The following is a 17,384-nucleotide window of genomic DNA, read 5'->3' on the forward strand; positions in this document are numbered from 1 at the left end:
AATAATTTTCAAAGATATAGCTATAAGGATATTAATGGAGCAAAAAACTAGGAAAAATATAACTAACAGTAGGGGTAAAATATTAGGTAAATACATTTAAATAAATAAGTTTAAATATGTTTAACAAAAAAATTTATTTAAATGCAATAGAATGTACTGAAGTCACTGAAAACGCTACTGACGGATAATATTTTTTGGCAAGTTCAAATATTCAAGGAATATTCTTAAGTGGGGAAAAAAACCCACACATAATTGTAACCAACATAGGTTACAATTGCTATCTGCAATATTCCATTTTGTTAAAAACAGATTGGTGTGACTATCAGAGAGATTAATATGGAGTTCAAAGGGCTGCTAAAAGATGTTCACCAAAATGTTAATCATTTATTTTTGTGTGGTGGTATCAACTGCATCTTTCTTTATTTTATTTATCAAACCTTCTAAATGGGACATGTGTTTCTTTACAAAGAAAAAAAAAATTTGTTGGCTTCTCAGTGCCTGAAATGGCCCTCCTCTCCTGCACTGCCTCTGACTCTTCCCTCCAATCTCACTCTCTCAGTGAGGCCTGTGAGGACCCACCCTACTCACATTCCCAAATGAGCCCCAAATCCCCACCACACTGCTCTCCTTTCACTTTTTCCCATAACACTTATCTCCTAAAATGTTATATAATTATATTCATGGCTTATTGTCTGCTATCTACCTCCTTCCCCCACCCCCACCTCCCAAAACAGTTCTCCAGAGCAATGATCTCTCTTTTGCCCACTGAGGTATTTCAAATCCTTTACAATGGGGCTTGGCACATAGCAGGTGATCCATACATTTTTTTTCTAATATAAATTTTTCTTTCTTTATTTTTGGCTGTGTTGGGCCTTCGTTGCTGCTCACAGGCTTTCTCTAGTTGTGGTGTGAGCAGGGGCTACTCTTCGTTGAGGTGCGTGGGCTTCTCATCGCGGTGGCTTCTCTTTCTTGCGGAGCATGGGCTCTAGGAGCACAGGCTTCAGTAGTTGTGGCACATGGGCTCAGTAGCTGTGGCTCGCCGGCAGAGCACAGGCTCAGTAGTTCTGGCACACAGGCTTAGTTGCTCCAAGGCATGTGGGATCTTCTGGGACCAGGACACGAACCCGTGTCCCCTGCATTGGCAGGCGGGTTCTCAAACACTGCGTCACCAGGGAAGTCCTCCATACACTCTTGTTGAAAGACTTAAAGGGAAATAGGTTTGTTCCTGGCGGTTGTCTACTTGCCTTGCTATCATTTACACAGATGCAGAGCTACAAGTCACTGCCCTGTAGGAACCTCTGTTTCCTCCTGGAAGAACTGGGAACCCAGGAGCCAGCAGCCCAGTGAGCTCGACCACGAACCCAGAATGGAGTCTGGACAAGTGACAGGCTCAGCCGGGGCTCTCCTCGCAGACAAGCTCGAAAAACTACATTTCCCAGGATCTTTTGTTCTCGCTTGGACTACATTTCCCAGAGGGGCTCGCGACTGTCCTTGCCCCGCCCCTCCCGGACCTACGTGGGGCGTCGGGCGTTTGCCGCTGGCGCGAGCTGATTACCCGCCAGAGGTCCGCCCAGGGGGCACCGCGGGGAGTCCCCAGCGGAGCTGCTATCCGGCCGTGGCAGTTCCGGAGCCTCCAGCCTGCGGCCCGCGGTACCCCCGAGGCCTGGGCGAGGTGAGCGGCGGGGGGTAGGCAGGATGTGGGAGGGAGGACCGGGCTTCGGGAGGATGCGTCGCCGGGGCATGGGGCACAGGCCCAAGAGACGCGAGCCGGGCCTTTGTGGGGGCCGGCGGGCCGAGAGCCGGGCACCCCTGGCTCTGTCCGCCTGTCGCCCCCAGCCGTCCCACTGACGTGCCCCTGAACGAGACAGGTCGGGCACTTCGTCCCCATTGGCTGGACCCAGCCACCCTCCTGCTTCTTCCCGACCAGTTCCCAGCGCGCTACCTGCCCAGCGCCTGCGGGCATTTGAATTTGTTTCGGGCCGGCAGTGAACGTGAGAAAATTATTTCCTCCCTTTATCATCACCCCTGCACTCCCGAGTGACAGGCTTGTTTTGCGCGAGAAGTGAGTCGCCGGCTTCCCCCAGTGGCAGAGCCAGGACTGGACCCAGGTCTTTGGTTTTCTGTGCCCTTTCCTCAAGACAGCAGCTCTCTCCCCGCCATAGGAGAGCTGATGTTTTCCCTTTCCGAAACAGCTTTCTCTAGAAATCTGGAAATTGTTTACTTGACAGGAGGGGGAGGAATTGGGTGGGAAGGCTTGAAGTGGAGAAAAGTTGTCACATGCACGCAGGGAAGTTAGAGCAGGTGCTCTGGAGCCTGCGGTGCTTGGAATCCTGGTGCCACCCTCCCTGGCTGTGTGGACTGGGGCAAGTTGCTCCCACTCTGCCCTCAGTTTCCTGATCTATAAAATGGGGTGCTGACAGTGCCAACTGTGCTGTGGGACTCGATGATGTATTGATAGGTAGTGCCTGGCACGCGGTGAGGCTCAGGGAGTTGCTGCTAGTGCTGATGGAGTCCTAGGACCTTTTCCTCTGAGCCAGGGAAAGAGCTGGGCCTGGACCAGGATGACCCAGCCCTTCTCTCTGGTCCTGTCTACCCCTCGTTCCTTCTGACTTCCTTCTCTGAGGGCACTTGGCATCATTTTCAAGTGATATAAAGGTTTCAGAGCTGCTGATTCTGAGGGGTGGAAAGCAGAAGGGGCTTCCTCCTGGCTCCCTTTTTCTTCTCTCAGATCTGGCTTCTGGAGACTTCTCCCATCCTAAGGGGAAACTGCCCAGAAAGAGGACATGGCTACTGAACAGAGGGAAGCAAGGTCTCAGGTGAGTTCATTGCCATCTCAGGTCTTAGAGACAGATGGGTTTTTTTGGTTTTTTACCCTTAAACTGACGTTTTCTCCCCAGTACAGTCTTCGCCAGAATTTGGAGCCAATGTCCTTCTCCCTTGGAAGAGTTGGTCCACCCTGGTGGATGGTAGATTGCGTAGGGAATGCTTGCCTCCAACCCCCCAATCCATGGCCTGTGTTTCTCTTTTTTTTTTTCTAATAGACACTCTTTTATTCATTAATCTCAATTCACTGTATGATTACTGAATTGATAGATAAGATGCCACACGTCTTATACCACTTAGGGTCAGAACAAACAAACGTGCGCACTTGGCAGAGTTCCTTTCTGGCCTGCCTCCTTTGCTCAGTCATGTCCCCCTCCCTACCCTTGGCCAGAATGCTTTTCTTTTTCTTTCCGCCCGTGAGAAATCCTCATGATACCTTTGCCAGGCTTTTCCCAGTCCATAGTTTTTAGTTTTTTCTCCATCTTAACTTTCTGGATCATGTGCCTTGCTTCTGTCACTCTCTTGAAAACTGATATTGACCTGCCATTTTCATCTTTATGTTGTGAGAATGAGGATGGGACCCCATCCAGGTGAGCCACTGTGTGAACAAAGGATAGCCATGTTGGTGGGGACATAGATGGAGAGGTCTCTTGACTCCCAAGAGCAGGGAGAAGACTCCTCAGGAAGCAGCAGTGAGAGTTTCATGGGATATTGGTAGTGGAGAGGCAGTGTATACGGTGATTACTCAGTGGGGCTTTTGAGCCAGATGGCCAGGTTTGTGCCCATCTCCTCTGTTGCTGTTAATGGGTCTTGGGCAAATAAGTCCACCTCTCTGTGCTTCAGTTTCTTACCTCTGTGTGCCTCAGTTTCTTCACCTGTAAAATGAATACAACAACCGGGCCTACCTCAAAGGGTAGATGAGAGGATCCTGGGAGTTAGTACATGGAAAGCGTTCATATCAGGGCCAGGCACATAGTAGATGTTCAATATGTGGTGCTTGTGGTAGCTAAACGATATTATTCTAGTTCATGATGTCTATCTATCTACTGTTGGTAGATAGAAATGACTGTACAGTGTCCTTCCTTTACTCATCCTCATCTAACAATAGTAGTTAACGTCGCTGGGGAATATCCTGAGGGCTTCACCTTTGTTCTCACTCTCATAGCGAAGCAGAAGTTATTACCCCCATTTTACACTTGAAACTGAGGCTCAACGAAGTCAGGTAACCTGAAATCAAACCCAGGTATGTCTGGCCTCTAAATTTATGTTAGTTATCATCCAGCCTTTCCTCTGGTATATCTTTCAGAACACGGGACAGGCCTGGCCCCCAAATTACCAGAGTTCTCTGCAATGTGATGTTGTGTATCTTTTGGACCCATGAAATGTGGTAGTGGTTGATCTTCTGAGACTGTGGCTAGGACCTGCCTCTGCATATTTGGGCTACTTTTTTCTAAGCCTTTCCCATTCCATTCCAACAGAGCCAGGCTGCTCTCTTACCCAGAATCTTCTCCATCCCTGCTTGTGAGTCCTATGTGACATTTCTCCCTAACCTCACCTGCTGCCGATACATCAGTACCATGTGGACTTGTGTGTAAAACTCAGTGACAGGACATTTAAGACCAGAGAGAGAATATACCCACCAAGTGCTGGGTTAAAAGAAAACTTCAGTTATCGTCTTGTCTCTGCCATTGAAAAAGTATGTGACCTGGTATCTTAACTGCCCTGGACATTGTGTTTCTCATCTCTAAAATGAGGATTGAACCAGGAAATGGCATATGGTCCTGTCCAGCGCCACTTTTCTTGTTCAGATTGTTTCATGCGTTTTTCTTGTCTGCCAGTTGGATTGTAAATTCTTTTGAGGGCAAAGATCATTTCTTGTATTCCCCGCCGTGTGCCAATAAATTATCTTATACATGCACTGCATGTTAATGTTAAAAATTTCAGAGAATAAAAAAGTAAAATCACTCTTACCCCAACATCTTGAGATAATCACGGTCATACCTTTGGTATGCAGCCCTCAGAATAATTTTCTGTGCATCTTTATTTATTTGTTATTTATTTATGTACATGTGTACATATGTATGTATGTATTTTTTTATTTTATCATTTTAACTTTTTATTTTGATAAAATATACATAAGATTAAATTTACCACTTTAACCATTTTTGAGTATATTGGCATTAAGTACGTTCACAGTGTTGTGCTACCATCACTACTCTTTATCTCCATTGTATGGATTATCATTTATTTCTTAACCCTATGAGATAGGCGTTGAGAGGCAGTTCCTTGGATTGCAATTCTACCTCTACCACTGACCAGCTGTGATATTGTGATTCATAATATTAAATATATATTTGGTCTTTGTCCGTGTTCCTGGCACATAACTTCCAAAACCCTTGTGATTTCCTAAGTGGTTAGTAATATATGATTTTTATCCCTGAAATTACTTCAGAGCAATGAAGGCAAAATTGGTGTGTTTTGTATCCACACCAGAGTTTATGTTAATGAGGTGACTTTTGTACCCCACCTAAGGATGCAGGCTAATTGCCAGGGGAACCAACCTTGATTAAAGTGTTGGAATTTTCAGTCCTGCCCCCCGATAACCCCTCTTATCCATCTGTCGCCACCCTAGGAGATGAAAGTTGAATCAGTCACCAATGGTCAGTGATTTAATCAATCATGCCTATGTAATGAACCTCCATAAAAACCCAGAAGTGTTCAGAGTTCTTCCAGGTTGGTGAACATGTAGAGAGTCGGAGAGAATGGTGAATCCCGAGAGAGCATGGAAACTGTGCACCCCTTCCCTGTGCCTCTCTTTCATCTGCCAGTTCCTATATCTTCTTTTATAATAAACCAGTAATCTAGTAAGTAAATGTTTTCCTGAGTTCTGTGAGCCACTCTGGCAAATTAATCAAACCTGAGGAGAGGGTTGTAGAAACCTCCAATTTATAGCCAGTCAGTCAGCAGCACAGGTAACAACCTGGACTTGTGATTGACATTGAAAGAGGGCCAGTCTTGTGGGAATCTGACACTATCTTCAGGTGTCAGAATTGAGTTTAACTGTAGGACACTCAGCTGGTGTCCCACAATTGCTTGGTGTGTGGAAAAACCCCACATCTGGTGTCAGAAGTGAAGTAGTGTTGTATTAAGAGTAGAGGAGACATGCAGTAGGAGTGAGTTTTTCCTTCATACCAGTTGTGTGACTTGGATAAATTTCTCTTCGTTTTCTTTTGTGTAAAATGGACACAATAATAATACCTTCTTCATGGGGTTGTTGTGAAGATAAAATAAAGATATACACTAAAGTTTAATATAAAGCTCTAAGAATAGTACTTAGCCTGAAAAAAGCATTCAATAAATTATAGCTATTTTAATTTCCATTATTACTGTCCTCAAGCTTTAGGGAGCACAGAGTGCCTTATTTACACTAGTCTCTCTCGGTGATTATTGAGGTTGTTTCCATTTCTTTGCTGTTACTAACACCATGATAAATGTCCTTGCATGGGCATTTTTGTTCACTGTTCATTATAAAACAAATATAGTAATTGGAGAGTTAAAGAGTATGCACATTTTAAAGCTTGTAATGTATGTTATCAAGTTGCCAACAGGAAGATAATTCTAATTAACACTCCCACTAGTGGCCTTAATACCTCCACACATCTCTTGTAGCAGTTAACTCGGGGCCTGGTTCATACTTCATGCTACTCAATATATATTTGTCATTGGTCAATTGTTCATTAAACAAATGACCTGGAACCTTCAGAACCTAGAATAATATAGAAGCATTTCATGGTAGCCCGTCTACTCCCCACTGCCGCCTTTTTCACCCGGTGTGATGGATGGTCCTGGGTGAGCTGGGATGTTTGTCTCTACAGCTGTCAGTGACGTTCGAAGATGTGGCTGTGCTCTTTACGCGGGATGAGTGGAGAAAGCTGGCTCCTTCACAGAGAAACTTGTACCAAGATGTGATGCTGGAGAACTATAGTAACCTTGTCTCATTGGGTAAGGAAATTTCCCCTGTAGATACAGAATTCAGAAATTGGGATACCTCAGCATCTGATTTCCTGGATAAAAGCCCTGGGTCATTAAAAACTTTAGCTGAGTTTTGCCTTAGCAGTGTACAAACTGGATCTCCATAAATAAACCTGAAAACCTTTTTCTCCCTCGTAGGTATGGAATTGCCCCATGGATGGGACAATCTACAGAGCTGCACATTAGAAATGTGACTGCAGTGACTGCAGGCAACATTTTCCCACTGTGATTGAACTATGATGTGTTTGCTCATCTCTTAACAGAGAGTATCCCTCAACCTTTTTCTCTGACCCAGCACTGGCTTTTTTCAATTCTCTTTTACAGGGGTCAGCAAACTTTTTCTGTAAAGGGCCAGGGAGTAAATATTTTCAGCTTTGTGGGCCACATATAGTCTCTGTAACATACTCCTTTTCTTTTTTTCAACCATTCTTTGCTCAAGGGCCATGCATAGACAGCGGCCTAGATTTGGCCTATGACCCATAGTTTGCTGATTGCTGCCATCTTTCAAAGGGAGTCAGATAGTGTTTTCTCATTTTAAACAAGCTACTTGGTACATAATCCTTTCCACAGATACCTGTTACAAATATTAATTTAATCTGTACATTTAACAGTGTATACATATTCCCTCTTGTATAGAAAGCTATTAGCACCCTGTTAATCAAGTCTGCATGTTTATCATACTTCACTAACATACAACTAAATGTTGTATTGCCCCTTGCTTTTACCCTAACACACCCCTCACATTGTGGGGGCACAACTTGAGCATCCCACAGAAGTTCTCTGTATCATCCTTTGAGTTTTCCGCTCAGATCTCAGATACCTCTTTGTGTCAAGGCAAAATCAAGTCTTTTTTTTCTTTTTCTTCTTTTTGGTCTATGAGCAGGACTCCCATTTTCCAAACCCGAGGTGATCTCCCTGTTGCAGCAAGGAGAAGATCCCTGGAAGGTAGTGAAAGAAAGCCCTGGAGGCTCCTCTCTAGGTAAGTGGGTGGGGAATCTCTGCAGGCAGCAGTCTGGTAAATGAGTGCATGTGCAACTCGGAGATGTTGGTCAGGGAAATTTCTGCAGGTTTTCAGTCCTCTAGAAGTTGTGGAGAAGGGACGCTAAGGCCCCGAGTCACAAGCTTCCTCTTCTTCTCTGATAATTACTGCACAGGTGAATCTCTCAGGATCTTTTTTCTTGTTATTTCCTGTTGTTTCAGAGGAGGGCTACATTGTCATGCATTCATTCAGCAAACTTAGTGCATTTAAGGAACTGCAGATAATTCATTCAGACTGAAGCTCAGGGTATATGGGAAAAGAGAGAGATAAGGAAGGAAATGAGATTAGAAAGCCAGGTGGGGGCCACACTATGAAGTGCTTTGGTACAGTTCTTAGGGATGGGAACTGTCCATGGATGACTGGAAATAATTCAAGAGTTTCAAGCAGAAGAGTTGTATGGTTGTTGATATTTTAGAAAAAATAGTCTGAGTCTGAGATACTTTAAACGTCCTTCAGTAAAGACTAAAGAAGCTGAGGTGGGTCCCTACACTGGCACAACAGCACCACAGTCAGAAAGCAGCAGCACTGGTGTGGGCGGAGCTCCAAGCTACGTGAAGGACTAAAGCTAGTTACGGTGCATTATTATGACATGCTGCCATTTATGTGTAAAGAAAATTATGTGGGTGTTTGTCTATATGCATAATATGCGTGTAAGTGCCGAGAGAAAGGTCGGGGGACACCTGAGCTGGTAGCTAGTTACATTTGGATTGGGATTGAGAATGGGCATTGATGAAAGGGGACTTTAGTTACATGCAATGTTATTAAAATTTTCACGGAGAATATATTCATGAAGTCCTTATTACGCAATTTCAATTAAATAAGAATGGTCACTTTGGAAACACTGTTGGTCTTAGATTTGAAGTGAGGAAAAACTAGAGGTGGGAACCTTCTGGAGATTATTGCATAATGTAGGCAAGACGTTACCTGGAGGAAGGCATGTGCAGTGAGTTCAGGAAAGAGGAGAGGTCCCTTCATTAAGGGTATAGGACAGGTTCGGTGTGGGATGGATTTCATTTGAAATGTTAGTGAAATATGGGTAGAGGTCACCAGTGGACAGCTGTAGAAGGTATACAGGGTTGGAACTCAACAGGGAGGTCAGGGAGCCATCAGTGCAAAGGTGGCATTTGAAGCCTTGAGCTGAGAAGATGAGGGAACGGAGGAGAGGACAGAGTCCCAGGAAACCTCAGTGTTTATGAGGTGGGTTAAGAAGGAAGAATCTGTGGCTGAGCCTGAGAAGAAGTCACCAGAGGAGAAAACTGGCAGATTCGGCTGTCATGGAAGTTGAGGACTGAGAGCTGTTGAATTGGGGAGGCCAAGGCTCTGGGGGAGCCAGGTTCTAACCCTCGCCCACTGCTTTCCTGTCCCGTGATAAACAGCAGTGCAACCTTGGACAGAAGGACGCAGGTCCTGCCCTGGCGGAGCTCAGTGGAGGGGGAGGCTAAGCGCACACAGGACTGTGGAATGACAGACTGGTGAGGACCTCGGGGGAAGAGCCGCAGGTGCTGTGAGAACGTGGAACAGGAGGGGTGCTGTGGGCAAGGCTTCCCGAGGAAGGGCCGGATCCCACGTTGTGAAAAGCGTTCAGGCACAGGAAGAGCATGTCCGAGAGTCCAGACAAAGGAAGCCGGCGTGTGGAGACGGGAGCGGGGAGAGGGGGCCGGGACCTGAGAGCCAGGCACAGCCTCTGAGGAGTTGAAGTACCCTGGCCACGGGCCCAGGTTTATATTCTGCAAGGATCAGCCTGCAACCAATGTGGAGCCACCTGGCATAGACGTGGTAGGACTTGTCTGAGGTTGCTGTTGGGTCCAGACGAGTCAGTGATGCCCCCACACAATGGGGGCCCAGCAGAAGGGCTGTGGGACAGGCTGTCTCGATCCCTAAAGTGCCCACACCTTTAGTAGAGCTCATTCTTCCCTGTATAAGGTGAGATCTTTTGAGGTGGGAACCACACTTATCTCTCCTTACATCTTTTAACTGTCCCTTGGGAGAAATATTCTGATTTTGTGGGAATTGCTAGAGACCACCACAAAGTAAACAGAGAACACAGGCAGCAGGGAACCAGTGGAGAGTTTAGGAGGGGCGTCAGGTGTGGACTGAGTATGGCGTGGAAGACCAAAGGAAGAATTGTTCCCCTTCCATTTTCCATTTCAATCAGAGCCTTGGGAGCCTCTGATCCATGAGGAATCCCCCTTCCTGAGTGAAGTGTTAGTTGGATTAAACTGAATAGAAAGTATGACTGGAGTCGAAAGCTGTCCAGAGAGACCCTGAAGGCACCTAGTGGTGACGTCAAGTCCTTCTCAGGTTTGGGAAGCTGTCCCTGAAGGAAAACTCTGAGTGGGTATCTGGAGGAAGTAAGGACATCAGAGCCAACCAGTGTGTGCGTTTCTCTTGATGGGATGAACCTCCTCTCTTTGGTCAAAGGTGACAGTCAGATGGAGCGTCCTGGGAGTGCTGGCCTGTGGTTGTGTCTCTCCTGCACCCCTGGCGAATCTCCCATCTACCTGGACTAAAGTGCCCTCGGAACAGTTTCCCTTCCAAGGGGAGCTCACTTCCCTGTGAGCTCAGGTGAAGGACCTGGATGTTCTTAGAAGCACCTTGATCATTAACTCTAGACCAGAACCAAAAACCGACCCTTTGAACAGTCACTTCCCTCAGTCTCATCTGAGTCTCTTACTTAAGAAATGAGTCCAAAGTCTAATCACTATTCTGGCATATTATGTATATAAAATATATATATATATAAAATAAGAATAATGTGATTAAGTCAACTTGAACGTCTCATGAGTTTGGTTTACACCTAACATGAAAACATTCTTTTATTCAAAAATTTAAAAATCCAGGGATGATCTAGGTTAACAGTTACCTCCAATGTAAAGGTGTTTTTCTTTCTTTGTCTTTTTCTCTTTCTTTGTTATATTTATACAAGAATTCAGGGCAGACTGAACCTGGAAGGGTGGTCAGCTGAGGGGTTGCTTGTGGGCTGCCTTCCACTCACCGAGATTTGCTGGGGCTGCATCTGCACAGAGAGTAGGGGTCTTTTTCTAATTTGCAGAAAGGTGCTATAGGGGTTATAGCGGCAGCCTAATGAAATAACATGCAGTAATTTTAAAGAGTGAATTTCTTACAAGGTGAAAGTTGAGCCCAAATGCTCTGTAGCCCTGTTTACTATGTTTGATTTAGTCTTGTTCTCATCCCCTGCGCTCCTCTCCTGCCACCAACATCTACTGTCCTTGTAATTGCCAGAATGGTCTATTTAAAAGATAGATCAGGTCATCTCACTCCCATGCTCAAAACCTCTAGTGGCTTCTATCACATAGAACACAATCCAAAGCCCCCAGCGTGGCCCTCAGAGGCCTTTGTGGTCTGGCCCCAGCTACCTCTTCGCCTTCACCTCCTTCCTCTCTGCCCTTCATAGGAGAACTCTAATCACCCTGGCCTCCTTGTAGTTCATCAGGAAGGCCAAGCAGGCTCCCACCTCAGGGCCTCTGCACTTGCTTTTTCCTCTCCTGGACCATTCTTCTTCCTGACGGCCTGGAGCCCACTTGACTCACTTCCTCACACTATACAGGTTTCTGCTCAGATGGCACTTTGTCAGTTAGACACAGCTCATCCTTTGTCCTTTGTCCTCCACAGGACACAGGTCCTTTGGCCTCCACATTCTTTATCCCCTCACCATGCTTCATTTTCTCTCAGAGTACTTATTACTGCAAAATAGTACATATTTATTATCAGCTCTTCTCTGGATTGTAAATTCCCTCATGCTGGGTTGTCTGTTTCATTTGTTCCCATGTCCCCAGTACCTAAAATAGTGCCTGGTCAGAGTCAGCTTCCAGTTAGTGAATGTACGAATGACTTGGTTAGGTAGTCGTGATGGAGACAGAAAAAAGGGAACCAGTTGCAGAGATATTTGGCAGATAAAAGCAACAGGACTTGGAGATGGTTTAGATATGGAAGATAGAGGAGATGGAGTTGTCAAGGATGCGTGCTTGGTTTGTGGCTTGTTCTGGGATGGACAGTGATATCATTCACTGAGATAGTGGTGCTAGGAGATCAGATTTGGGGGATGGTATAAATATGGTTTTGGATGAATTAAATTAAGTTGTCTTTGGTTGACCCAGTTATTCAAGTGGAGATGTCAAATAGCCTGTTTGATTTGGAGTTCCACCCCTTATAATATACCCTGGGCATTAAATGTAAATTTGGGAGACCCTGTCACTAAAGATAATTGAAACAGTGGTTGAGTTTGAGTTAGCCTGTGGAGTGGATTCAGAGTACAGCAAGAGCAAGAAAGAGCCTAGGACTCAGTCTTGAGGAACTCTGGCATTTCATGGCTAGGCAGAGAGAAATGAACCCGTAGGGAAGACAAGGTAAGGTGTACTGTAGAAGGAAACTCAGGAGTCTGGTGTCATTGAAGTCAAGTCTCATAAAGGATGGTATCAGTAGAGGTAGGTAAAAGTAGATGAACTTGAGACATATTTAGATGGCAGAACAAACAAGTCTTGGTAATTGATTAGCGGAGGGAGAGGTGTGAAGGATGCCTTTTAAAGTTTCGATTCAGAACTGGTGCCAATTACAGAGACAAAAAGGTTATACAGGTTGGGGGAGGAAATAATCATAAATTCAGTTGAGCTGTCTTTGAAACATGTAAGTTGCTGTTTTGAGCAGGGTGTTGTATAATTAGGTATGGAGAGTGAGAGAAGTCTTGCCTAGAGTATGTTTATAGATGAAGCTGGCCTGTGGAAAGGGTACAGAGTGAAAAGAATCAGGGGCCTAGGACTCAACCCTATGGAACTCCAAGGATTAAAGATCAGGTAGAGGAAAATGAGCGCACAAAGAAGATTGAAAAGCCGCAAAGGAGATTGAAGGTGGTGGAACATGAGAGGAATTCGGAGGCAAGTTCAGGGTCACTGTAGCTTAGGTAGTGAGCATCTGAAGGAAAATGAGGGGTCACTATCAGATGCTGCTGAGAGGTAAGTTAGGTGGGGACTGAAGAGAGCATCTTGCCTTTGTCACATGAAGGTCATGGTTGCCTTAGAGAGAGTAGTGGTAAGGACAGAAGCCAGAATGGAGCCCATGAGGGGTGAGTGAGCAGGAGGACATGAATACGTGTGGGATACGACAAAGTAAGATGTGACAAGGAGGCAGTAGCTGGAGAGCTCTCCTATGCAAATATAAACAAATATTTCTTTTTTTTCCTCTGTCCACTCAAATTATATTATACAGCACACATTATTCTGCCCCTTTCACTTGATATATATTGAAACTCTTTCCATGTCAGTACATAAAGAGCTTCTTCATTCTAAGGAGTAGTTCTACAGCCTTCAGCTGGCTCTCTTCTTGGCTGGCAGAAGAGGTGATTTTGGTTGTATGTGGCTTTGGATAATGTTAGCCCAGTGGGTCCAGTTTGGGCTAGAATTTTATAAATGCTATGACTTCTAATTAGCAATATGGATATTGGTTTAAAGCTGTACCTTTATTGTGTACCCATATGATGTCCTGGTGTATTACAGTTAGAGTTAATCCAACTGTCCATCAAAGGAATCTGGTTGAATAAGCTGAGGGACATTCTCACAGTGGAATTCTCACTGTAAAAAGGAATGAGGAAGAACTCTGTAAATTCCACTGTGGGGTGATAATATTACTAAGTAGGGGAAAGTGCAGAACAGAACAGTGAGAGTAGGACTTTTATCAAAGAAAGGAGGAAATACCAAAAAATAAAAAGTGTATTAAAAAAAAAATAGAGAAGCCAAAAAAAAAAAAGGATAAAAGCAGATTTATAAAAATGGTTATCTATAAGGTGAAGGAAGAAAAAGAAAAAGGATTGAGAGAACAAGGATAGAATGCAGAATTTTTTAAGGTACATTGTTTTTATAATGTTGACTTTGGAACCATAAAAATGTTTTATAAATTATAAAACAAGATTAAACAAAAATGAAAAAGTGTTCCATAAATATTGAAAGCAAAATGAAACAAATGACCCTAATTTTGTTTCAGGTTGCTGGCTTAGTCACATAGAGAAAAATTATCTCAAATGCTTTTAAATCACAGCAGCTTGAATAAAGATCCTTAGTGATTTATATAAATATTATGATTTATAATAAGAAATATATATTTGGTACAGAGCTCCTAAAACCCTGGGAATTCCTAGGTGATGAGAGCCACAAAGGTGTCTTTGTTATGTTAATGAGGTTTCTTTTGGACCCTACCTTAGGATGGGGCCTGGTTGCCAGGACCAATCATGTGATTAGAGGGTTGAAACTTAGTACCGCCCCTTGACCTCCAGGGAGGGGAGGGGGACTGGAGGTTGAATTAGTTGCCAGTGGCCAATGATTTAATCAATCATGCCTGTATAATGAAGCCTCCATAAAAACCCAAAAGGACAGATTCAGAAAGCTTCTGGGTTGGTGAATATGTGGAGATCTGGGGAGAGTGGTGTACTTAGAGAGGGCTTAGAAATTCCATGCCCTTTCCCCATACATTGCCCTGTGCATCTCTTCCATCTGGCTGTTTCCAAGTTATATCCTCTTATAATTAACTGGTGATGTAGTAAGCAAAATGTTTCTCTGAGTTCCATGAGCCACTGTAGCAAATTAACCAAACCTAAGAAGGGGGTCGTGGGAAGCTCTGATTTATAGCCAGTTGGTCAGAAGTACAGATGATAACCTGGGCTTGTGACTGGTGTCTGAGGGAGGCAGGGGGCAGTCTTGTAGGACTGAACCCTTAACCTGTGGGATATGATGCTATCTCCAGGTAGATAATGTCAGAGTTGAGCTGAATTGTAGGACACCCAGTTGGTATCCAAGAATTGCTTATTATTGATGTGGAAACCGCCCCCCCCACCACATTGGAATTGGGTGAAGAACATGTAATTAGTACCTGTAAGGCAAAAATAACTTCAAAAATAATGTTGATTTTGGTGGGTATAATAAAAATATGTGGTTATGTTTACAAATAGAGTTCTTATCTTTGAGAAATGTGTTCTGAAATATTATTGATGAAATGATATAATATGGAATTAGCGTACTTTAGCATATGCTAATGAAAGAGACGTAAGGGAGTTGTATTAATTTTCTCAGCCTGCTCCAACAAAGTGCCACAAACTGTGTGGCTTTAAACAACAGAAATTTATTGTCTCACAGTTTTGCGGGACCATGCTCCCTCTGAAACTCCAGGTAGAATCCTTCCTTGCCTCTCCCTACCTTCTGGATGTGGCCAGTGGTCCTTGTTCCTTGGCTTGCAGCTGCATCACTCCAGTCTCTGCTTCTCTTGTCACTTGGTGTTCCCCTGGAGTATCTTGACATGGTCTTTCTGTGCTTGCCTGTGTCCAAATTTCCCTTTTATAAAGACACCAGTCATATTAGGACCTACCTTAATCACCTCATCTCAACTTGATTGAATCTGCAAAGTTACTATTACCAAATAAGGTCATATTCTAAGTAGTTGGAAATTAGGACTTCAACATATCTTTTTTGGGTGATGCAGTTCAACCCATAATAAGGTAATAGATGAAACAGCATTAGTGATTGTTGATGCTGGCTTGGCAATTCATTGTACAATTCATTCTACTTTTGTACATGCTGAACATTTTCCATAATAAAAAGCTTTAAAAATTAGAATTACCAACAACAGAATTTCTAAAACAGCATTTCTCTTTTTCACCAACACAGGCATTCTGGAATACATTTACAGATGTGTAGTTCTGCCCCCATGGTGGTGTTGTGTGTAATTCTCAGCATATAGCTCCCTCAATTCTCTGACTCTAGAAAACCTTATGAGACTGCAAATGCATGTGACATTTTTATAGGAATAATTTTGAATCTGACCACCTGTAGGATAAGGTGGGAAGGATATAGGTCTGGAAAGTTGGCTTGGGTTCAAAGATTTTGATGCTGCCTTTAGCCCTCACACTATCCCTCCATCTAATCTATGGCTAATCCTTTAAAATCCCATTTTAAACATTCCTTCCCCCAAATTCTGGCCACACTTGTACGGCTTCCCAGCTTGCACTTGCTACTATCTGAGGGTAGTTTGGATGTTGTTGTAAGCTCACATTTTCATCCATTTCTGTCTTGTGTTTTTGTTGTATAAATTATCACACTTCTCCTTTTTTGTCTCTTATGCCAAACTGTGAGCTCCTTAAAGAAGTTAACTGTTTCTTTTCATTACCAGATCTGGAATGTTTTGTGGATCACATGCCTAGGATAGAGGCTGACATATTGTAGGTGCTTTTTAAGTATTTGATGAATGAATTAAATAAGGAGCAGTCAATGCTTTTTGAAATAATAAGAGGAGTTCTATACAGTAAGAAGGTTAAATTCAGTGGGAAGTAATGCTAGAAAGGTGAGAAACGGGTCAAAGGATCAAATTGAAGGTCAATAGCAATAGTCACTATTGAGTAAGGAGATCCTGAACTTGGATGTATTAATGATGGTTGTTAGAGACATCTTAGTGAAGAGATTCAAGGGAATTTGATGACTGACTAGACTTGGAATGCAGGGGAGAGAAGATTCTGAGATGAAACTGAGAATTCATGGCAAAGGAGCTGAAGAAGTTATGATATAATTCATAACTCAGAAACACAAAAAAGAGTTTGAAAGGAACGCACTGGATTCGGCTTTGGACAAGCTGAATTTGAAGAAAAATACTCAAATGAAGAGTCTAGCAGGCAGCTGGAAATACCTCTGTAAAGTGTTTTGAGGGTCAGGATAGTCATTCAGATAGGAGGTGTGGGAGTGGATGAAATCATCTAGGGAGAGAAGGTTGAAGAGAGACTCACAGAGTTTCATAAGCACCAAGGGAGGAGAATCTAGACCTAATGACAGGAACTAGTCAGGGTGGTGGTCATTGGCAAGATCACCTGGTCTCTAAACTTCTGACCTAAGTCATAACCTTGTTCATGAGTTAGCTCAGGCCCAGGCTTGATTCTGGGAGAGAGCAAAAGTTGAACTGCACTTCAGGAGACATATCTTAGACCTACAGAAAACTTTAAGCAGACCATAAAGAACAGTTAGGATGTCCATAATCCAGGACTCATGTCCCCTTCATTGGGAAACATGACTGTTTTAAGTTATTAGTCCCATTCTGGACTAAGGCATTGGCACTTGAAGTAGAGTTGAGGTGAGTTTCACAGTATTGGTATGGACCCTTGTAGCTATAATTACTTCCATTAAAAAATGAAAACTCCCCATGTCCTGTTTCTCTATTCTCCTTTAAACAGAACTTTTCAAAAGCATTTCTATACTTGATGTCTCCATGTTCTCACCTCCCATTGTTTCTTCTGTGCACTCCAGTGGGGCTTTCTTCCTTACTGTTCCATGAAAAGCAGTTATTAAATCCCAGACAGTCTCCATCTTGGCACAATCAGGGTTAAGTTTTTAATTCTTAAATTGTTTAACAAAGTTGATCATTGCCTGCTCACTGGAGTACTTTCTTCCTTTGGCTTCTGAACCACCATACTCTTCTGCTTTTCTTCCTTTTCTTGCCCTCTAGT

General features: G+C 43.7%; 1 protein-coding gene across 6 annotated transcripts in view; it reads left to right on the forward strand.

Annotated features, from left to right (window-relative positions):
* The first annotated feature begins 1,526 nt into the window (after positions 1-1,526).
* Positions 1,527-17,384, forward strand: part of ZNF354A (zinc finger protein 354A) — a 29,345-nt gene continuing 13,487 nt past the window's right edge. Inside the window, exons 1-4 of one of the 6 annotated variants that reach the window (XM_004284782.4) lie at positions 1,533-1,672; positions 2,729-2,816; positions 6,699-6,825; positions 7,739-7,834. In XM_004284782.4, the coding sequence (XP_004284830.1) occupies positions 2,784-2,816; positions 6,699-6,825; positions 7,739-7,834 (256 nt within the window). In that variant the 5' untranslated portion in view covers positions 1,533-1,672; positions 2,729-2,783. The other 5 variants (XM_049707203.1, XM_049707204.1, XM_049707205.1 and 2 more) reach the window with 5 other exon arrangements.

Source organism: Orcinus orca, chromosome 3, assembly GCF_937001465.1.
Source record: "Orcinus orca chromosome 3, mOrcOrc1.1, whole genome shotgun sequence".
NCBI lineage: Eukaryota > Metazoa > Chordata > Mammalia > Artiodactyla > Delphinidae > Orcinus > Orcinus orca.